We start from the raw sequence: 23619 nt of genomic DNA on the forward strand, positions 1-23619 counted from the left end.
ATTGTGCATGACCTAAGAAGATTGAAAAATTTCGGTCAAATCTGACCTTTAACCTGTCATATTTACCACGTTTTCCTTGCCACTTTGGGAAGTTGTATCTCGCGATTCTTATACTCCATCGTACAAAACTTGGTTTGATTTTGAATACTACAAAAAAAATGCCTAATAGAACTACCTTCATAGGCGTAGGAGCCCAATATGATTGGGGGGGGGGGGGTTGTAACGACTTGCCCGAAAAATATAACCAATTTTTGGTTGCATGCGCGCGTTCCACATGAAAATGTGCATTTCATATAGGCATGCAACGGTTTTAAATCGCATGCAAATAACATACAATCATTTTCCGTCTTATTACCCATTTCTTTCAGTAGGTGCCCAAACAAGTTATCAGCATATTGCCCGAATTTTCACAAAAATATTTGGTTGGGGTGGGGGGGTGGGCTAATTAGTTTGTGAAATGAGTGCCAGTGCCGGTACAATGTATCGCAAAAAGTTCGGAACAAAAGTGCAGTCGCGACCTAGCAACCTGGTTTAACATGCTGGCGTTTGACGACTTTTGGCCAAATTTATTAAGCTTGCTATACAAACTCGAATCTGGGCTGTGCCTAATTAGACAGTTATTAAAATTATTAATAATGGCGTATGAGGAAATGCACCATTTTGTGGTATGACTTCCAGGACGGCAAGTCGAGAAACTCACATGCAGTGGCGGCAGATAGCTTCCTTCGACTATATGTCCGGGGACATTTTGGGACATCGTTCCTATAGGTCAGGGGTGGGCAACCTACAGCGCGCGGGCCACATGCGGCCCGCCAGTGACTTTTTTTTGCGGCCCTTGAGATGTCTCAAGAAAAAGGGAAAAAATCAATCTATTTTAGATCATCACCAAAAACGAGCTAGCTGCTTAAAATTTATCTGCACTAATGATGCTGTCAGGTTGGTCTATTATCACCATTAATTATCAACTGGATTGTATTGACATTATGCTTTTGTGAATACAGATTAGTACACACTCCTATTGCTTGAACGTCCTCGGAATCAAAGGTTTGAAATCAACAGCAGGTCGTACATTCCTAAAATCTGGCCTATTCATTCAAAAAGGTTGCCCACCCCTGCAATAGGCCTATACATAGGCGTACGAGGCGGGGGGGGGCAGGGGGCAAAAGTCCTGAAAAATTCGAGCAGCCTAAGAGGAGAATATATATATATATATATATATATATATATATATATATATATATATATATATATATATATATATGCAGTAGCTTGCCCGAATCTTTTTCATTTTTTGCCCCACAACGCCGTGGAAAGCGTTTGTGTTTGCGTTTGCGTTATTTGTTTTGTGACAGTAATATTAACATAGGCCTAATGATCCGAATATTTCCGTGAAACACCACCGTAGGCGCAGTTCATCTGGGCTACCACGCTTTTTGCACTATCGCCCAAAATTATTAACAGGGAACGCCGCTCACAGTCTTGGTGACATGCATGCATGTAGATTAGCAGTCTCTGAAGTAAAAAAAAACAGCAGTAAACATTTTTTTCTAACTAGTCAACTGTTTACCTGGACATCCCCGACATGAGTGTATATAAGAAACATTTTCTTTTTCATGGATGGTGGGGGGGGTGCCTACAAGTCTAAAAGTACAGGTTTATCATATTCTTTGTTATTTTGTATACTTTTCTGTGAGACAAATTGCAGTCTCACCCGACACAGCGACATTTTCCCGCCTACAATGTGTGTTTTTCTTGAGGTAGCTGAGTACTGTGTTAAAATAATAAATACGGTAAAAAATATACTGTCCTATTTTCCCCCTTTAAAGTGATTTTACCATTTTTTCTTCTTCTAATTTACCAAATTTTTGGGGGAAGTGTAAATTTCTTAACGTGAGATTATAAAATAAAGAATGTATAGATGTAACTTGCAAGGCCTCAGAAGTGCCATTTCCGGCAATCTGAGAGGCATTTTTGCCAAAAGTTTCCTTCTACGCGCCAACCGATGGTGGCGCTCCGCTTAGATAGTGTCACGGGAACTTTCGGGCATAAAATTGTTTGCCCCCAAACCGAAATGGTCCCGTACGCCTATGGGCCTATATATGAGGCCCTGGGGTCATTCCTTGACCGACTTGGTGCGATATAATGTTACATGTGCCCATTTCGAAATAAATATATTCACAGATTGTTAGTTGTCATGGGTTCGAACAAATGGGGTATTCTATCCTGAAACATAAGGCAAAATGGGGCTTGGTTTCCAGTTCGCAGCATCATTTGTCAACTTGCACTGGGTTCTAATGTTCATGTCAATTGGAAACACTAATAAAAGAAATAATCTACCAAAAATGAAGGTCGCATGAACTTTATTGCAGATTTCCTGAGTGACGAATTTGCAATTTTCTCCCGAAATCACGCAACTAGATGGCTGCTATCCATCCTGGCAATTGCCATCTCCAGCGATTTAGCAGGTATTGAAATCTGAAATTTTCTTGGTACGCTGCGCGCCAACTGATGGTGGCGCTCCGCTTAGATAGTATTTACGGCCGGAATACTCGAATCGATTACCCCCCCCCCCCCCACGTTTCAAATCGGATTGACGCCCCTGCACTGTTCAAATAGCACTGTCTATAAATACCAATCTTTGGACCCTCAATATGATGATTGTGTAAATTACTTTAGAAGCAATCATTTAATGATATCTTAATGATATAATAACAATCTTTCAACTACTTTATATAATAATCATTTGATACTCTGTATAACGAATGATTAAATACTTTATAAAGCAATCGTTCTTTGGACACTATATGATGATTGTGTAAATACGTAACAATCTTTTAACTACTTTATATAACAATCTTTTAACTACTTTATATAACAATCCTTTAATACTCTATATAACGAATGATCAAATACTTTATAAAGCAATCGTTCGATGACGCTCTATGTATATTTGAAAGCCTGATATATAACCTGATGTGCACGAGCCTACAGTGTTCGGCACTAACTTTGTGCCATCTGACAGACACAGTTAGTTCTTCAATAGTAGTCTCTTTTTAACCTAATTAAACAAATGTTGTCAGTAGCTTGGTCTACGGCCTGCCAAAGTTTAACAGATTTCGTCGTTGCGTTAACTGTTGTGATGGTTGGTGATCGGATCTAACCTAAAAATTGCCTATGTACGATACACATGAAGTAGGTACAGTACATATAGGATTAACTACATCGTTATAGCATGTGAGTACATCTGGCAACGTCGATCGAGCATTTCTATAGCCTCCACCTGACTGAGTATCAACAATAGTTAAAGAAATATGGGGAACAAAAATAGCCGTAAAAGACAAACTGATTCTTGTCCTAGTCACACCAATGGAGGTAAGTTTAACGACTAAAAATGCGATATTGTTATGATCATATAGGCTTACGTATGTATGGCTTAATTATACTATGGATTCCAAAGCTGTTTCAAATGTTGTATACCTAGAATAGGCATGTCTTACAAATATTGTAATATGACATCACACGATCATACTGCGATGTCTTAAGAGGGGGTTTACTTTTTTTTTGTTCGGCATTATTAATTTGCTGGTATCATGATAGTGTCGTATATGTCGATAATGTGTTATGTTTACTGTCTCATTTATTGGTAAAAGTAAAACGTTCATTCGTTAACTAAACGTAACAGCGAAACGCTGAATATCCAGAATTGATTTATGATTCGGTGAACTAGCAATGACCTGTTTTACCATCAATTAAAATGATAAAAAAATTGGAAATGGGCTTTGTACCTCATGCAATCAACTAAACTGTGTGAATGCCAATTATGGCAGGACACCTAACGAAACCGACCCAAATCAATTGCAAACATTTACGATCACTGAAAGTAAGCAACGTTCTTTTTCGAAATGTTCGCAATTTTATAAAGGTTATAAAGGTAGACAATGTTTGCCTCACTTCATCAATTGTGCATTTGTACGTTAATTTAAAGTAGGCTATACTATCTAATTCGAATTAGCTGATCAACTGCTGTGCAGCAGGTTAATCGATTTAATTCGGAATAAGTTTCCGTTCTATCGTAATTCCCTTGAAATACTACAGAAACTGTTTACTGTACTTTCTGACCAGAACTTTTCTTTACCCTCAAACTACCCAATACGTAAACGATAATTGTCAATCATGGTTTCTATTTTAGATGACTATAACATGCCTCCACCGTCTATACAAAATGAATGTCTGTGCTCTCAGCCAGGTACTAACTATGAAGACAAATCAAATGTTATGTCGTTTTGCACTCAGTGCTATGAGAATTATGAAAAGGTACTTGGCTGTCCTTCAGACACATCATGGTACCATAGATACGATAAAGACCGCACTGAAGCAGTCTCTTCAACCAATATTGCCATTCAAGGTAGTAATCCAAAAGAAAACCAACATCAAACATGTCTTAATGATATAAAGGCCCTATATTTGATGAAGTATATGATAAACTATCAAACCTTTCATCCATTTGTAATAAAACTGTTGTGGGAACTGTGTATTTTCTAACACGTCTTCAGTTTTACAACGTTGTACTTGTATTGCTTCACTTTAATCATCAATGCCATTGGTTGTAAACATTTGTAGCAACTCTTGTGGTATATTGTTCATTCATTATAGAAATTGACAGTATAAGAATGAGTATAATGTATTTTATATCAATTGTACTGTATAGTTACATATGGAACACATGAGTACCATAATATCCGATCTTACATACAGTGAGTCAAATCACACGATGAACATGAAACAGAGCAAAATGCCTTGAATGAAGCTATTAAGCTATTATAACTTTTAGTATGGCTTGCATACTGTATTTTTTCACAATTAAAAATGCAAAACTTCCATATTCACATGTGACAATGTGGTTATAGTTAATTATCAGTTCTAATGTGTTTAGCGTGATTTTATCGAAGAGATGTAAGACATTGTCAGGAAAATCTATTTACAGTATCTATTTTAAAGAGGGGTTTTTCATTCATTAGAGAGGGTTTGGTTCTGTAATGTTCTTTATTCAAAATTAGGTTTACAAATTTTGAGATTATTTGAGATATTACCTGTTGACCCCCATAATTGCTCCAAGTGTGACAACTAACAAGGGTCATAGGTGTATAAGTCAGCCACCACAGTATCAAGCCTCGAAAAACTGTTTTCATCTCTTTGACTGAGTATGCACTGTTCAAAATTATTTAAGCACATTCAGAAACTGAACTTTGACCAATGATGTTGGAAGTTGAAAGGTCTAAAGCCAGAAATTTTGAATTTTGACGCTGAAGGAAACCTGAATGTGATGTGACAAAAATGTTTTTCTTGATTAAATAATTGTGTTTTTTTCTCTATACTTTATTCTAAATCTTATATTTTTTGCCAGAATCAAAATATCTTTGTTCTCATTCAATATATGATTTACTTTTTATATATTTTTCTGAACCTTGTATTGTTGACAGCAACCAACCAAGCCAAGCCAAAGCCCCTCATGGATGTTGTAGTGAAACCAAAGGAGTCCACTGCCAGTAACACATCTAGTGACACTATTTCAGCTTTACCAGGTAGTAAACCAAGTGAAACTTCTACAAAGCACTCATCAAAGAAAGGTAAGTAGGATTTGTCCAACAAGAAGAATCCTTCTTTTTGATGAAATAAGACAAAACTTTATGCTAACCAGTGTCTAATATTGATGTCCACGAATAGTATAGGCTTCATAATTGACGCACCTTCAGATATTACTAGCAACGATACAGTGGTCAACTTAAACTTTTTGCAGTCACGCAGAGTTCAATATTTCATGACTTTGAATCCATTTCAGGTATGTGCTGATCAAATTGTGTTTTTTTAAAGCTTTTAACATCCTCCCCTCAGCTTTGTACGTATTTTTGGCATTTGGAAATCTTACTCCCTAAGAATAACCAATATGATCCCACTAGTCTCTGGGACCTGAACGTCTGAGCTTAGAGGCTCAGAGCATGAGCATCCAGAGTCAAGTGATGTATACTAACAGTTAGCTTATCGACAAATGCGTCAAGTTAGGAGTATGAAAGAACTTGACACGGCAGACATTTTGTGGTCAAATTCTCCTCAATTGTACGGTGCATAAGTACAGAACCTTAAATAATTTGAGTTCATTATATTTCTGAGGCACTACGCATATGAAAAACACATACAGTTGAGTGATTTGGATTTTTCCTTGTGCGTCAATTATTAGCCCACCATGCTATAAATGAGAAGGCCAGGAGTTAGCTAAGGCAGGGTTAAAAAAAAATGAAAAGTGTTTGTCGACAAGGTAAAAAAAGGTGATTAAATTGCACCTGTGTTGCTTGTTGCACTTTTCATGACAGAATAATACCAGTCACTCTAATTTTCAATATGTCCTTGAATTGCAAGCTGTACAGCAACAGGTTCAAAGTCCTCCTTCATCAATCTTTGGACAACCTAAGGTGGTGTGTAAAAACTACACTAATAGGTCACCGTTTCCATTGAATTGATTTAATTTTGTTTGAATATCCAAAGAGGTCTTGAAGTGATGACTACCGTGATGCAAAATATGAAATGCTCATCAGAACAATAGTCAATTATTGTCAATTATTGCAGGTATTCTAGTATTAAAAACAGTAAACAACCACCTCCTCCCATAAAATGTACTCATTGTAATGGTTTCATCAAAACTGAATTCGATGTCTGTGGAATACTTAATTTGATGTTGGATGAGAAATATTATACAAAGTAGACAAATTTATTAAAAACCCTTATAAACAGGTGTTGCTTTTCTTTCTTTCATATACACACTACATTAATATCTTAAACTATCTTCAGTATTGTAAATGTTAAGAAGCCTCAACAGCTACTTCACAATAAAGTAAATCAATAATTTTGCTGAAAGTAGAAACACTTTCGTACTGTTGCAAATATCACATAAGCAATTTTTTTGGGGGAAAGAAATTGCTAAGGAAGGTAGCAGAAAAGCTTGCTTTTTCTGTGCGTTATCACATTAGTTTCTTATTATTCACACTAAAACTTCTATGTGGATTACTTCTTACATAGAATGTTATAGTTAGACTGGGACTTTTATATGATAGGCAAACAGATGCGTGAACAATAAAAGAAAGATACTGTTTGAAATTGAAACAACCGTTATTTCCATTTGCAAATTGCAATGATGGTGCCAATAAATCATATTTGTTGATTTCCTTTATATCTTATCTGTAACTCTAACTTATATTTTGTATATGTACATTCATCTGCAGACTCCCAAGGAGTGCTTGTGAAAACCATGAGAGATAACCTGCTATGCCCCATTTGTCTTGACCTGCTGGAAAATGCAAAAACACTTCCATGTCAACATGTGGTCTGCAAAACATGCCTAGAACAATGGGTGACAATGAAGGGTGAGCTGAGATGCCCCACCTGTAATACCAGACAAAAGGAGCCAGTTGGTGGAGTCAATGGGTTACCTTCTAACTTTATGTTGAACACTCTGGCAGCAGAGATAAGGAAACTAGACACACAGGATGAAACAGAGACAGGTATCGTTCTAGCAGCATCTTTGTCTCCGACAAATTCATGTGTAGATTTAACTTCCGGTTACACCAGCTGGCAGAGTATTCCTGTGGCTGAGACAAGTTTCTTGGAAATACTGGGGAAGCAATTCAAGGCGAAGGAATCCACTGTAAAGCTTAAGCTGCAGTTTTGTGATGTAGAGGGCCAACCTATTCGAGGCAAATCCAGAGATGGTATTACAGCTTTTGTTGTACATCCGGACGGAGAGAGAATTCCGATTCTAGACGTAGCCTTCAGGAAGAGGAGTGGAGATTTCACAGTCAGTTTTGCAGCAGAGCAGATAGGAATACATTTAGTTGAGGTAACCCTGAACGGAGTGTCAGTTGTTGGATCCCCATCAAAAATTGTGGTACGACCAAACGGGATTATGGATCGCACACTGAGCCCCACTTTGCATGCACCCAAGGGAATTTCGGCCACACATGATGAAATTTATGTCACAGACGAAAGTGACAAGGTCTATGTACAAACAGATTGGCAGGGTGGTTGGGATGGTTTTGGCATGCACAAACCACCCCACAAAGAGTGTACACAGATATCACCCTTTGGTATCGCAAAATACAACGATAAGCTCTTCATCACAGATAGCTTCAACAGTTGCATCTACGTTTATATTCACATGGCATGCACAAACAACTTTGGCAAACGAGTACTAGAGCAACCAACTGGGATAGCAGTGAGTAAAGATGGTAACATCTACGTTGCAGACTGCGCATCAAATACTATTGACGTATTTAGGCCCAATTATTCCCACATACGAAGCATTGACGTCAAGGGGAAGGGTTCCCTCACACATCTTGCTGTTAACCAATCAGAGGATAGAATTATAGTGGCAGACGACAAGACCAACCTTATCAAGATCATCGATCTTAACAGGGATAGGATGGTCAAATCCATCAAGACAAGGATCAGTCAAGCACCGGCAACTCCTTTTGGTGTTGCATTGGATGATGAGGACAACATATATGTATCAGTGACTTTTGACCCATCAAAGTTGAACAAAAGAAATGAGACAGCTGGGAATGTCAGGCGAAAAGGAGCTGTCGTAACGTATAATTCAGATGGTTATTTCCTTGGTACGATCGGCGAAAAAGAACTGATAAATCCCCGTGGTATTTGCTTTATCAATGATGATGACGATTCACCTCAACTCTTGGTTGTTGAAGGTGGTGATTGTGCATCACAGTCTGGGTGTATAAAAGTATTCAGACTGTAATAAAAACTTAAGCTGTCTTCCTAAAAACTGAACACTGTAAAATTAACATTAAATGATATGGGATGATTACATATTGTAAATAAAATCTATTGAAAATAGCAACATGCATTACCTTTCATTATCCTAAACGAAATACTATTTCATATATAACGGTGCCATATATATATTTCCAGTACATGTGTGGAAAAAGAAAATTGAAAGGCAGTAATTGTACACTTGGATCAATCATTAATTTCTCTTAGACATAGAAAAGGTTCTTTCGAAGAATTTTTGATTGGGTCAAGAGGCATTGTACAACTTCAGCAGTAGATTATTCCCCTAATATTTACTCGTCTTTATTGAGGGAAAATCCGTACTTGAAGTTATTCTCCAAAAGGGCACTCTCGCATACAGAGAAACGTGGATGCTGACATAAAGTCATAGCAATATATGTAAATCTACTCAAAGTTATATGATTTTTTAACAGTTTGGTCATTCTTTTATAGCTTAGTTTTGGTTCCTGTGATTCAAAGATTCAATGAAATCATGTGGTTTGAGCAAAGCTCACCTACAGCTTGGGTACTTTTGTTTTTCTTGCCAACGTTTGCTGTGTATTCCTTGTTCAGCAGCTGATGATATGATATAATGATATGAAAATCCACTTTCTTTTTTTCTTCATGACAGATGTACAATGGGAGTAAGATCTTTAAAGGCAAAAAAGCTACATTTTACGAAGAGTGTACCACAAAACTGTGGCTCATGCAAAGTAACCGAAAGTACAATAAACTTCCTGGTATTATTAATATGTTTAATACTCAAGTTCCAGAGACTTATATCAGGGATGATAGAATTGTGCAAAATCTCCGAAGGTTTGCTCAATTCAAAGATACAATATCACACGTTACTGCCTGGGAGCAAAAAGTTTCCATTTTAGATTAAATGGTTTATAAGTGACTCCGTCTATTAAGAGCCAGAAATGTTTGCAACCACACAAACCCTTGAGGTAAATTGAGGAATATATTTGATATATCTATGTCTCGCTAAGATGGACACACCGGTACGTTAGAACCCGACACCAAATTCTGCTATTAGGCAGCTGATTGTGTTTCTATCGCACCATTTCCAGTCACATAAAGTGAGTCAACACAGACTGTATCGTTAGCTTCCTGTATTAGTGTAAATATTATATACTCAATCTTAGAAATATAATTCAATATGAGCTGAAGATAATGGGCTATCATAATTTACATAAAACATTCTGAGCTAGTTGGTATAGTTTAATTAAGTGATCACATTTCTTTGCTGATTACTGTTTTCGTGAGAGAGGAGAAGGAGGGGGGGGGGGCTTGTGTTAATGTGTTTAGGTAAGGCAAGAATACCTGTTTCATTACATTGATATGAAAATTAAAGTGAAAACTGTAATCTGACTCAAAGTACGGTGTGTCAATGCAGTGCCAAAGATTCAGGTGGTTACAAGTCTTCTCCCTTGTGTCCACTGATCCATCTATCCTTCTCTTTCGTTGAGTCGTCATTTTCTCATTCTCGTCATATAAATCCAATGAAACGTCATCATTAATGATTGCCAAATATTGTTCATGTCCTTTTGAAACTTTCAGGTATAAGGTAGTTCCATGTGTCTTTTGCTCATTCATTTCTGATTTATTGTCATATTAACCCCACTGGTAGATAAATGTCCGCGAAGCTAAAGTTGAAATTTAATCATAGCTCTTGCATGGCCACAGCTATATATTGTAAATTTTTAAAATAAATATTAGGTTTATTGTTTACTTACTTTATTCTTTTATCAATTAAAAGGGTAAAGCTATTTAAAGGTACACAAGAAAATACTAAGTACCTACGGATGATCAGGTGTCTTTCTTGACAATGGTTAAATATTAGAATCAGTTTGGACCAATGAATAATAAACTTAGACGCCATCAGATGGTCACATCATGTCTTTCTGGTTGTTTTTTATGTGTTAGTTTTTTTGTACAGTGTATATCCTTAGTGATCAAGTAGTCACCATGGCCGGATTAAGCTTGTGTGTGTTTGTTTGGGGGTGGGGGGGGGGGAGTAGGCTTGCAAATGGTAAAGGGAAATATTTAACTTAACGGCCATGTGATCCAAGGTTACCAAAGGTCAATTAATGTTAAAATACTAGTATTTGGGGGGAGAAAATGGTTAAAGAAAAAATATATGAATATTTATAGTTTCGATGCTCTATTCACGTCTCACCGATCAAAAATGTCAATAAGTTTGAGGTGACCTTTGTGTGTGAAGTTATATTAGGTCAAAGTTAATTTTCAGACATTTAATGCAATAACTCCCAGTGCCAAGGTGTGACACGGTTGATATTTTGGGACAAGTTGCGAATGGTATAGGGGAATATTTTCAAACTTGACGGTCATGTGATCCAAGGTAACCAAATAAATGTTTAAAAAAACAAGTATTTTTTGCGAAAACTTTAGAACGAATTTTCTGTTAGGGTTGGGAGTTGCTTCAATGTTATCCAATTGTCAACTCGCATCTGGGTGACCCTTGACCTCAACTTGACCTCTGGTGACCTTTAAGTGTTTTGGGGATTTTGACAGTTTTGATGCTGCTTTCATATGTCAAAGGTACCTTCTGATCATAAATGTCAATGGGTTGACCCCGGGTGACCTTTTTTGTGAAGTAATGCAAGTTCAAAGTTCATGTTAAGACATTTAATGCAATTAACTCCCAATGCCAAGGTCTGACACGATTGATATTTTGGGACAAGTTGTGAATGGGGTGGTGGAACATTTGCAAACTTAACGGTCATGTGATCTGAGGTCACCGATGTTATCATATCTGTTGACCCGCTTGTAGGTGACCTTATATTTCTTACATTTTCGACGCCATATTCAGATCTCAAAAATGCCTTCCGATCAATTTCAAAAATCCGATCACAATTTGTGATCACAAAAGTGTTGGCTGTAGTGTTGATTACTTTATGGGTACATGTAGGACCCCAATTACTTGGACTATTTGAGCCCAATCTTGCTATGATAATATTATGTGTATTGTCATATACCCCTACGCAAGGAACCACAGTGCCCTTGGGCTCTTGTTTTGTTTGTGCGCGAGTCTTCACTCCCTTTAATTTTTAAACGGAAACTCTATATAACGACTGCGTAAACATTTTAGTAAGCAATATCTTACTCTATATAATAATCTTTTAACTACTTTATATAGCGATCGTTTAAATACTCTTATATATCACCATTGTTGAAATACACTATAAATACCAATCTTTGGAAACTCTATATGATGATCGTGTAAATACAATAACAATCTTTTAACTACTTTATATAACAATCGTTTGATACTCTATATAACGAATGTTGAAATACTTTATAAAGCAATCGTTCGATGACGCTCTATATATATTTGTAAGCCTGATGTACACGAGCCTATACAGTGTTCGGAACTAGCTTTGTGCCAACTGACAGACACAGAAAGTTATTCAATAGTGGTCTCTTTTTTTTAACCTGATTAAACAAATGTTGTCAGTAGCTTGGTCTACGGCCTGCCAAAGTATAACGGATTTCGTCGTTGCGTTGACTGCTGTGGTGGTTGGTGATCGGATCTAACCTAAAAAGGGCATATATACGATACACATGAAATATGTACATATAGGAAAAAACTACATCGTTATAGCATGTGAATACATCTGGCAACGTCGACCGAGCATTTCGATAGCCTCCAACTGATTGAGTATCAACAATAGTTAAAGGGATATGGGGAGAAAAAATAACCGTAAAAGACAAACTTATTCTTGTCCTAGTAACACCACTGGAGGTAAGTTAAACGACTGACAATACGATACTGTTATGATATTATATAGGCCTACGTATGTATGGGTTAATTACACTATGGATTCTAAAGCTGTTTCAAATAAGCATGTCTTACAAATATTGTAATATAATGATAATAAAGGCTTAAAAGCACAACTACTACAGAAAACTGTGTGCACTGCTATGCCGGAAAACAATTAATATTTCTCATAGTAACAATACAAAAGTTAAACCTGGTCAAGATTCTGGCTGAAATTAGAAAAATTGACAAATAAGTAATTTTTTAATTGCCTTTTAAAAGTAGCAGCATTTTTTATTTCTTTAAGGCTGTCAGGAAGCTAAAATACACCCTCTCCTTGATTTTAAGCCAATGAAGATCATGAAATAGATCAGTCACATGATCATATCTACTTCTACCATATATCATTCTTGCAACAAAAGTTTGAACAGATTGGAGTTGATCATATAAATGTTCATACCAAAATAAAGTGAGTTACAATAATCAACATGTGAAATCACCATGGATTGGACAATAGTGCTTAACTCAGACTTAGTAAGATAGAAACGCATTTTAGAAATATTTCTGAGATTTTTAAAGCAACTGGATTTGAGTGAACAAATGTGGTGCCGAAAAGACATGGTATCGTCAAAATGAACACCAAGGTTACAAACAATTTGTCCAAAACGTACACAATCAACAGTGTAAGAATAACACCCTTGATGTGAATCAGTTTTAGTATAGGATGGGGACCAAATGTAATTATTTGGGTCTTGCCATGGTTGAGTTGCAGATATTATTTGCGCATCCAACGTTGGATACAACCAAAGGAGGATGCAGAGAGTCAACAAGAACTGATCCTTGATTATGGTGCCTGAAGTGTTTATAACCCTGGTGATCATCTGCGAAACCATGAATATTAAAACCCATTCTAGAAACTTCAGCGTGAAGTGAACGAATATAGATGTTGAATAAGACCGGACCCAAAACAGATCCCTGTGGCACACCAAACTTAATAGTAATCTGATCAGAAATACAGCCCCCTATTCTAACTCTTTGAGATCTGCCCACAATAAAACTTTTAAACTAGTTTAGGACAATACCAGTAATACCAATTTCATTAGATAATACAGACAAAAGTACATTACGGCCAATGGTGTCAAAAGCCGAGCTTTAGTCAAGGAGTACCAGCACAGTGACACGTCCACTGTCACTGGCAACTAATATATCATTAGTCACTCTCAAAAGGAGGGTTTCGGAAATATGGTACTTTTTGTAAGCAGATTGCCTGGAAATATTGATGCTATAAGAATGCATGTGAGTATTCAATCGTTTTAGGACAACTCTTTCAATCAATTTATCCAAAAAAGATAGATTTGAGAACGGTCTATAATATTTAAAATTGTTATGGTCTAAGCCAATCCCTTTGATGACAGGAGAAATATATGCAAGTTTTAGACCATCCATACTGCCAGTAATGAGAGACAAATTAACAAGTTGACATATGCAAGGAAGAAGGAAATCAACATTAGTTTGTAGGAGATCTCTCGGAAGTATAACACTAGAGGAGCATTTAATTCCAGTATCATTAAGTATCTCCCTTTACTCATCAATACTGGTAGGTTTAAACTGAGATAAGACAACTCCACGATAAGCAGTAGCAAGCTGTTCAGAATCTCTAACAATGTCCTGTAAATTAGACCGTATTTGTTCTTTTTTTGTTTTGTCGTTAAAAAACTCATTAAAGTCATTTGTAAGAGTTTGTACAGAAACAGTTGGTGGAAGGATTTTGGTTTGATTTTTATCAAGGAATTTATGCACAAATTTGTAAAGGGCTTTGAATTCCACCCACAATTTTGGAACTTGATGCTAGGAGAAATCCCTTTTCTTTGAACGAGCCATCGTCGTAGTGTCCTTTCTAACTTGAAGATAGATGTCTTTTTCAACAGTTACACCAGAGTTATGCCATTTCCTTTCTGCTTTCCTGCGAAGACGCCGCTCATTTACATAATCAGTATCAAACCTAGATGCCATGTTAAAAACTTTTATTCTTTTGGTCACAAGTGGGGCATGTTTATCTAATATCAAAGCGATTTTACAATTATAGATGTCAACTGCATCTTTGAAATTCGTCACTGCTCCGTAGTTGGAAAATTCACGGTTTATATCACAGGAAAGGGCTTTTGCATCAAGTGACTTCACGTTTCTCAAGGATATATCTTCATACTGATGCTGATCGCAACTGAGTAAAATATCAAACTTAATAGGAATGGTCGCTCAACGTGATATTATCCAGAACGTCTACGGTTTTTAGATCAACAAGATGCTCACTGGTACCCACAATATCCAATATATGACCAAGATTGTGTGTAGGTGAATTCGTGTACTGTATGAGCCCAAATGAGTTCAGAATATCAGTAAGTTGAGTAGATTTGGCACTAGAGATGTCAATATGAATATTCATATCACCACATAAAATAATATGATCACTCTGGATCATCACATCCTGCAGGAAGTTATCAAATTCATGTAAAAAACATGTAACCAAAACATACTGCAGCCGGTATAACGAGATTATCAGCAGTTTCGAATTATTATTGCACTTCAGTAAGAATGAAGTGTACTCAAATGAAGTAAAGTTTCCAAGATGAATGGTTTTAACGTCAAAATCAGGTTTATAAATAATCGCACACCGCCCCGCGTTGGTTAGCTCTGAAGCTATGGGTAATAGTGTAGCAAAAGTCTTTGGTGACACTCGTAGTTGGATTAATGCAATCAGTGAGCCAAGTTTCACTCATGAGTCCAATATCAATGTTATTGTCTCTTAAAAATGTCATGACATCTTCAGATTTGTTGTTCAATTACCTCACATTCCAACAGACCATGTTCAAAGGTAAATTGACCTGATTTACTCCCTCTAGTTTTTTTTTTTGAAGAAGTATAAAATGGTATGCTTTTACGAAGTTTTTCTGCTCATTAATGTAGCAAGGACAGGAAAACGAAAATGTAGCATGAGTAAACTGACGATCATGTAATATGACATCACACGGTCATACTGCGATGTCTAAAGGGGGGTTTACTTTAAGTTCGGCATTAATTTGCTGGTATCATGATATTGTCGTATATGTCGATAATGTGTTATGTTTAATGTCTCATCTATTGGTAAAAGTAAAACGTTCATTCGTTAACTAAACGTAACAGCGAAACGCTGAATATTTTGTGTGGATAAGCATGTTAGTGTGGCCGTGTATTTGTGCTCTCATATCCCCCCCCCCCAAAAAAAAACACTTCTTTGTCATACTTCTTTTGTTCCCCTTTAACTTACTGGTCCGAAAAGCAGTGTGAAGTTTACATACTAAGCGTGTAGTATTGCAGACCTATTTGTATTTTCCTCCTTCAATTTCAGACCAGTTGCAGCCTAGCTTTATATCAAGGAGCCCGTGTTTACTCAGCCTATGTACGAATTACGAAGATCGAAAAATTGGAAATGGGTTTTGTACCTCATGCAATCAACTATTTCTTCGTGTGATTACCAATTGTATCAGTACACCTAACGAAACCAACCCAAATCAATTGCAAACATTTACGATCACTAAGAGTAAGCAACGTCCTTTTTCGAAATGTTCGCAGTCCATATAGATACAGTACAATGTTATAAGGGTATACAATTTTTGCCACACTTCATCAATTGTGCACATGTACGTTCAAGTAAACTATATATTACAACTGCTTTATAGCATGTTAATCGCTTTCATTCGGAATAAGTTTCCGTTCTACCGTAATTCCCTTGGAATACAGCACAAACCGTTTACAGTACTTTCTGACCAGAAGTTTTCTATATCCTCAAGTTATCGAAAACCTACGATAAGTGTAAATAATTTTTCCTATTTAAGATGACTACAACGTTCCTCCACCGTCCACACAAAATGAATATCTGTTCTCTCAGCCAGGTTGTATCAACTATGAAGACAAATCAAATGTTATGTCGTTTTGCACTCAGTGCTTTGAGAATTATGAAAAGGCACCTGGCTGTCCTTCAGACGCATCATGGTACCATAGATACGATAAAGACCGTTCTGAAGCAGTCTCGTCAACCAATATGGCCATTCAAGGTTGGAATCCAAATAAAACAAACATCAAACTCGTATAAAATCATATAAAAGGCGTATATTTGATGAAGTACATTATAAACTGATAAACCTTTGATCCATCTGTAACGAAGCTGTCGTGGGAACTGTGTCCTTTCTAACGCGTCCTCAGTTTTACAACGTTTCACTTGTATTGAGTCACTTTTTATCATCAATGCCATTGGGTATAAACATTTGTAGCAACTCTTGTGGTATACTGTTCATTCATTACACGAATTGACAGTATTAGAATGGGTACAATCTTATTGAACTTTGGACACATATCTAATATTAGATAGATAAAATAATGTGTTTTATATCAATTGTACTGTTACATATGGAACACATCAGTACCATAATATCCGATCTTACATACAGTGAGTCAAATCACACGATGAATATGAAACAGAGCATAATCTTCAATGAAGCTATTAAGCTATTATAATTTTGAGTATGGTTTGCATACTGTATTTTGTCACAATTAAAGATGCAAAACTTCCATATTCAAATATGACAATATGGATATAGTTAATAATCGAATCTAATACATGTATTAAATATATATATATTCATTCAATAGAGAGGGTTTTGTTCTGTAATGCTCTTTATTCAAAATTAGGTTCACAAACAGGAAACGTTTCTGACAGTTTCTTCCATTCTTGGGGCAGAAACCAATTTCCTTAGGAACAAAATTGAACACCTGTACAGAGTGTGAGAATGTAATACATAAAGAGTTTGACTCTGTACCCCGAAGTTATTTGGACAGTTCATGAAGTACAATACCTCAATCAGATTGTGTCAGTCATATGATCAATATTTTTGAACATTTTAATACATTGCACCCTGAACCATCTGCCAACAGAGGACCGGAGACTCAGCAGAGACTCATACAGCACTGGCCTGTACAGGACTACAACAACTGAAGATCATCTCAGCTCACACAGCAGCTCACAAAGGCCTGCATATGACGGCATCAGTGCTGGATCAAGAACCAATGGTACTTCTAACCACAGAACCACTTGTACCTCTTACACCAGCACCACCTTTAACACTTCTGCTCGACCCACTGGTAGCCATTCGTCTAGACCCACTGGTACCCGTTCTACCAGGACCACTGTTATCCCTTTCACTAGACCCACTGTTTACCCTCCCACTAGACACTTTGTTATCCCTTCTACTAGACCCACTGGTACCCATTCGACTAAACCCACTGGTACTCCTTCTACCAGAACCACTGTTATCCATTCTGGTAGACCCATTGGTACTCATTCGACTACACCCACTTGTACACCTTCTACCAGAACCGCTGCCAGTTCTGCTTACACCAAAGTTGCTGATTCGTCAAGTTCCTTGTACACCGGCGATACATCGTACGACTTATTCAGTAATGAGTACAAACCAACTCAAAGCGCACGTTCTGCAGGTACTGCAGGTGGTAGATGTGGTTATAACAGCAGTGGGAGTGTTACATCTAGTGACAGCCAACACAATGTAATGCGCCAGCTGAACGCTCCCATGGGCAATCAGGACAATGGAGGTGCACGACCCAAGCAGTACAAAGGTATTGAATTTTATTCAAGGGTAATATAGTTTAAAGAAAAAGCAAATTCAGACAAAGATCTGTAGCTTCTATGAGTTTTTTTTTTGCGATGGACAACATTCCAAAATAGAAGACACTCATGTTTAACATGTATGTTTCATGCGAATATTTGAGTATTAATTGAAATGTCAGGGGCTACCATTTTGCCACTGTCTGATGTCATATGCCTACATAATTGCTCCAAGTGTTACAACTAACAAGGGTCAAAGGTGTAAAAGTCAGCCACCACAGTATCAAGTCTCGAAAAACTGCTTTCATCTCTTTGACTGAGTATGCACTGTTCAAGATTATTTAAGCACCTTCAGAAACTGAAAGTTGACCAATGATGTTGGAAGTTGAAAGTTCTAAATCCAATGAGCTTGAATTTGACACTGAAGGAAACTGAATGTGATGATCATTGGGTAATGGTCTGAAATGAGCTATTGTGTAGCTTTCTAATCCTTCGCTTCTCTCTATTTAACTTTATATTTTAGCAGAGTTGTAGCTTAACAAAAATGATTTTTTTGTTAAAATTAAATAATTGTTTTTCTCTTTTTCTTTATTCTAAACCGTATATTTTTTGCCAGAATCAGTCTTTGTTCTCATTAAATATTTGCATTATTTTTATATATTTTTCTGAACCTTGTATTGTTGACAGCAACCAACCAAGCCAAGACAAAGCCCGTCGTGGATGTTGTAGTAAAACCAAAGAAGTCCACTGCCAGTAACACATCTAATGACACTATTTCAGCTTTACCAGGTAGTAAACCAAGTGAAACTTCTACAAAGCAATCATCAAAGAAAGGTAAGTAGGTTGTGTCCAACAAGACGAATCCTTCTTTTTGATGAAACAAGACAAAACTTTATGCTAACCAGTGTCTTGGTCAAACTTCTAATATTGATGTCCACGAATAGTATAGTAAAGGCTTCATAGTTGACACACCTCCAGATATTACTAGCAATGATACAGCTGTCAACCTTACCTTTTTGCAGCAAATCAGAGTTCAATATTTCATGACTTTGAATCCATTTCAGGTATGTGCTGATCAAATTGTGCTTTTTAAAGCTTTTAATACCCCCCCCCCCCCCCCCTAGTTTTGCACGTATTGTTGTCATTTAGAAATCTTACTCCCTATAAATACCCTGTAAATAACCAAAATTAATTCAACATGATATCACTACTCTCTGGGACCTGACCAGTCTGAGCTGAAAGGCTCATAGCATAGCAAACAGCATCCAGAGTCAATGGATTATATTTACAGTTAGCTTATCAACGAATGCGTCAATTTCGGGGATTTCGGATAAGAAAAACTTGACATGGCAGACATTTTGTGGTCAAATCTTGCTCAGTTGTACGTTGTGTAGGTACAGAACAATTAATATTTGGAGATCATTACATTTCTGAGGATTTACACTTATGAAAAATGCATACAGTTGAGTGGTTTGGGATTTTCCTTGATAGACATCGTTGATCAAATACTGAAGTGCATCAATTATGAGACCACCATGCTATAAATGAGACAGCCGGGGGTTAGCTTAGCTATGGTTAAACAATTTAAAAAGTGGATGTTGACCTTTCCACCCATTGAGGGCAACTACTGCTCTGGCTTTTGTCAAAAACGTAAGCGTAGGCATTCCATTTGAAATGTTTATTATGTTGATCGTAGTGTCACTCTTATCAAGTAATGTTTGCTTTTTTCTATCATTAAAAACGTGTGTTCAGTGTGTGCCTATAAATGCCTGTTGAGCACACACAAGATATTCAAACTGCATATTTGAGGAGAGGGTGGAGAATTACAAACATTACAGCAACAGGTTCAAAGTCCGCTTCCAAACCTAAAGTTGTGTGTAAACTACACTAACATGTGACCGTATCCATTGAGTTGATCAATTTGGTTTGAATAAACAAAGCGGTCGTGAAGTCATGATTACGGTGATGCAAAATATGAATTCTCATCAGGACAATAGTGTAGTTATTGCAGGTATTCTAGTATTAAATACAGTAAACAACCACCTCCTCCCATAAAGTGTATTCATTGTGATGATTTCATTAAAACTGAATTCAATGGTCACGGAATATTTTATTTGATGTTGGATAAGAAATATTTTTCAAAGTAGACAAATTTATCAAACCCCTTGTAAACTGATTTTACTTTATTTTTTCTTTAGTATACACACTGCATTAATATCTTAAACTATCTCCCATAAAATGTACTCAATACTATTCATTGTAATGATTTCATCAAAACTGAATTCAATGGTCATGGAATACTTTATATGATGTTGGATAAGAAATATTATACAAAGTAGACAAATTTATAAAACCCCTTGTAAACAGGTGTTGCTTTTTCCATATACACACTACATTAATATCTTAAACTATCTTCAGTATTGTACATGTTAGGAAGCCTCAACAGCCATCTCACAAACATGTAACTCAATAATTTTGCTGAAAGTAGAAACACTTCAGTACTGTTGAAAATATTACATACACAATCTTTTGGGGGGAAAGAAATTGCTTCGAAAGGTAGCAGAAAAGCTTGCTTTTTCTGTGTTTTATCACATAAGTTTCTTATTATTCACATTAAATTTTTTGTGTGGATTACTTCTTACATTGAATGTTATATTTAGACGAGGACTATTATTTGATAGGCAAACAGATCATGAACAATAAGGGAAAGACACTCTTTGAAATTGAAACAATCGTTATTTGCTTGTGCAATTATGGTGCTAATAAATCATATTGGTTGATTTCTTTATATCTTATCTTTAACTCTCACTTATCTTTTGCATATGAAAATTCATCTGCAGACTCCCAAAGAGTGCTTGTGAACACCATGAGAGATAACCTGCTATGCCCCATTTGTCTTGACCTGCTGGAAAATGCAAAAACACTTCCATGTCAACATGTGGTCTGCAAAACATGCTTAGAACAATGGGTGACAATGAAGGGTGAGCTGAGATGCCCCACCTGTAATACCAGACAAGAGGAACCAGTTGGTGGAGTCAATGGGTTACCTTCTAACTTTATGTTGAACAATCTGGCAGCAGAGATAAGGAAACTAGACACACAGGATGAAACAGAGACAGGTATCTTTGAGGAGGAGGAGGAGGAGGAGGAGGAGGAGGAGGAGGAGGAGGAGGAGGACAAGGAGGATGAGAAGGAATCAGGGTCTGGCACCCCTCTAGCAGCAGCTTTGTCTCCGACAAATTCATGTGTAGACTTAACTTCCGGTAACACCGACTGGCAGAGTATTCCTGTGGCAGAGTCAAGTTACTTGGAAATACTGGGAGAGCAATTCAAGCTGAAGGGATCCAGTGTAAAGGTTAAGCTGCAGTTTTGTGAAGTAGAGGGCCAACCTATTCGAGGCAAATCCAGAGATGGTATTACAGCTGTTGTTGTACATCCGGACAAGGAGAGATTTACGATTCTAGACGTAGTCTTCAGGAAGAGGAGTGGAGATTTCTCAATCAGTTTTGCAGCAGAGCACATAGGAATACACTTAATTGTGGTAACCCTGAACGGAGAGTCAGTTGTTGGATCCCCAGCAAAAATTGTGGTACGACCAAACGGGATTATGGTTCGCACACTGAGCCTCAGTTTGTATGAACCCAAGGGAATTTCGGCCACACATGATGAAATTTATGTTACAGACCAAAGTGATAAGGTCTATGTACAAACAGATTGGCATGGTCGTTGGGATCGTTTTGGCATCGGCAAACCATACCACAAAGAGGGTACATATATCGCACCCTTTGGTATCGCAAAATACAACGATAAGCTCTTCATCACAGATAGCTTCAACAGTTGCATCTACGTTTATATTCACATGGCATGCACGAACAACTTTGGCAAACGAGTACTGGAGAGACCAACTGGAATAGCAGTGAGTAAAGATGGTATCATCTACGTTGCAGACTGCGCATCAAATACTATTGAAGTATTTTGGCACAATTATTCCCACATGCATAGCATTGAGGTAAAGGGAAAGGGTATCCTCACACATCTTGCTCTAAACCAATCAGAGGATAGAATTATAGTGGCAGACGAAAAGACTAGCGTTATCAAGATCATCGATCTTAACAGGGGAAAGATAGTCAACTTTATTGATACGAGGATCAGTCAAGCACCGGCAACTCCTTTTGGTGTTGCATTAGATGATGAGGACAATATATATGTATCAGTGACTTTTGACCCATCAAAGTTGACCAAAAGAAACGAGACAGCTAGGAATGTCAGGCGAAAAGGAGCTGTAGTAACGTATAATTCGGATGGTTATTTCCTTGGTACGATCGGCGAAAAAGAATTAATAAATCCCAGTGGTATTTGCTATATCAATGATGATTACGATTCACCTCAACTCTTGGTTGTTGAAGGTGGTGATTATGAATCGCAGTTTAGTTGTGTAAAAGTATTCAGACTGTAATAAAAACTTAAGCTATCTTCCGAAACTGAACACTGTAAAAGTAACACTACATCATATACTTGTCGGCGTTACGGAACCAAAAGTGCACATATTCCACAGAGCAATCGTTCAAATACTCAATATAACAATTGTGTAAATACTTCATAACAATCGTTTAATTACATTGAATAACGATTGTTTGAATACTTCATAGAGCAACCGCTTAATGGTTCTCTATATAATAATATTTTAAAGGCATTGAAGACTCGCCCCAAACCGCGTGCCGCCCTTAACTTTCCGTTGCTTTCAAGTGAAGTTTATTTTCTTACAAAATGCAGACAGTAATGAAACGTGATACTTTGTTATCTTTTATCTGGATCTGAGATGTCAATCACTGCTATGTACACTGCGTTGTGGGTATTGACCGTATAGCTGCATGCAGTAACTGTACACTAGTGTCTAATTACCGACGGTAGCAAGCTGTGCGTGTATTTTCTGGGATTGATGGTGATGTCTAACACTTCTATACACCTCATTCGAAACTAGGTCAGATTACCGGCATCAAAAGTTTCTTTGTGCGCGAGTCTTCACTCCCTTTAACTATTTGATGTAACAATCGTTTAAATACTCTATGCCACCGTTCTTGAATACCCTAAATACACAATCTTTTAATACTCTATATAACGACTGCTTAAACACTTTAGAAAGCAATATCTTAATGATACTCTATATAATAATATTTTAACTACTTGATATAACAATCGCTTAAATACTCTTATATATCACCATTGTTGAAATAATCTATATATAACAATCTTTGAACACTGTACAATGATTTTTTTTATACTTTAGAAGCAATCTGTTAATGATATCTTATGTAATAATCTTTTAATTATTATTATGTAATAA

At 36.9% G+C, this 23619-nt stretch overlaps 2 protein-coding genes across 5 annotated transcripts; both read left to right on the forward strand.

Annotated features, from left to right (window-relative positions):
• Positions 1-2963: 2963 nt before the first annotated feature.
• On the forward strand, positions 2964-14470 carry LOC139971416 (uncharacterized). Of its 2 annotated transcripts, XM_071977802.1 has the most exons (4): positions 2964-3372; positions 4190-4405; positions 5481-5627; positions 7275-14470. In XM_071977802.1, the coding sequence occupies exons 1-4, from the start codon at positions 3312-3314 to the stop codon at positions 8801-8803; spliced, it is 1953 nt and encodes a 650-aa protein (XP_071833903.1). In that variant the 5' UTR covers positions 2964-3311; the 3' UTR covers positions 8804-14470. The 2 variants fall into 2 exon arrangements, with proteins under 2 accessions (XP_071833903.1, XP_071833904.1); XM_071977803.1 differs by lacking the exon at positions 4190-4405 and having other exon boundaries at positions 2967-3372.
• LOC139971415 (uncharacterized) lies at positions 12463-23550 on the forward strand. Of its 3 annotated transcripts, XM_071977798.1 has the most exons (5): positions 12463-12604; positions 16005-16196; positions 17588-18286; positions 18963-19109; positions 21116-23547. In XM_071977798.1, the coding sequence occupies exons 1-5, from the start codon at positions 12544-12546 to the stop codon at positions 22729-22731; spliced, it is 2715 nt and encodes a 904-aa protein (XP_071833899.1). In that variant the 5' UTR covers positions 12463-12543; the 3' UTR covers positions 22732-23547. The 3 variants fall into 3 exon arrangements, with proteins under 3 accessions (XP_071833899.1, XP_071833902.1, XP_071833901.1); XM_071977801.1 differs by lacking the exon at positions 16005-16196 and having other exon boundaries at positions 12477-12604; positions 21116-23550; XM_071977800.1 differs by lacking the exon at positions 12463-12604 and having other exon boundaries at positions 14618-16710; positions 21116-23550.
• Positions 23551-23619: the final 69 nt, after the last annotated feature.

Source organism: Apostichopus japonicus, chromosome 8 (assembly GCF_037975245.1).
Source record: "Apostichopus japonicus isolate 1M-3 chromosome 8, ASM3797524v1, whole genome shotgun sequence".
In the NCBI taxonomy this organism is placed as follows: domain Eukaryota; kingdom Metazoa; phylum Echinodermata; class Holothuroidea; order Aspidochirotida; family Stichopodidae; genus Apostichopus; species Apostichopus japonicus.

What these genes read in the sequence shown, in the direction of transcription:
- LOC139971415 (XM_071977798.1), top strand. Translation starts at nt 12,544, where the DNA reads ATGGGGAGAAAAAATAACCGTAAAAGACAAACTTATTCTTGTCCTAGT. An exon ending in TCCTAGTAACACCACTGGAG is followed by an intron (nt 12,605 to 16,004) that starts GTAAGTTAAACG and finishes CTTCAATTTCAG; the next exon opens with ACCAGTTGCAGCCTAGCTTT. An exon ending in AACATTTACGATCACTAAGA is followed by an intron (nt 16,197 to 17,587) that starts GTAAGCAACGTC and finishes ATCTGCCAACAG; the next exon opens with AGGACCGGAGACTCAGCAGA.
- LOC139971416 (XM_071977802.1), top strand. Translation starts at nt 3,312, where the DNA reads ATGGGGAACAAAAATAGCCGTAAAAGACAAACTGATTCTTGTCCTAGT. An exon ending in TCCTAGTCACACCAATGGAG is followed by an intron (nt 3,373 to 4,189) that starts GTAAGTTTAACG and finishes TTTCTATTTTAG; the next exon opens with ATGACTATAACATGCCTCCA. An exon ending in AACCAATATTGCCATTCAAG is followed by an intron (nt 4,406 to 5,480) that starts GTAGTAATCCAA and finishes TATTGTTGACAG; the next exon opens with CAACCAACCAAGCCAAGCCA.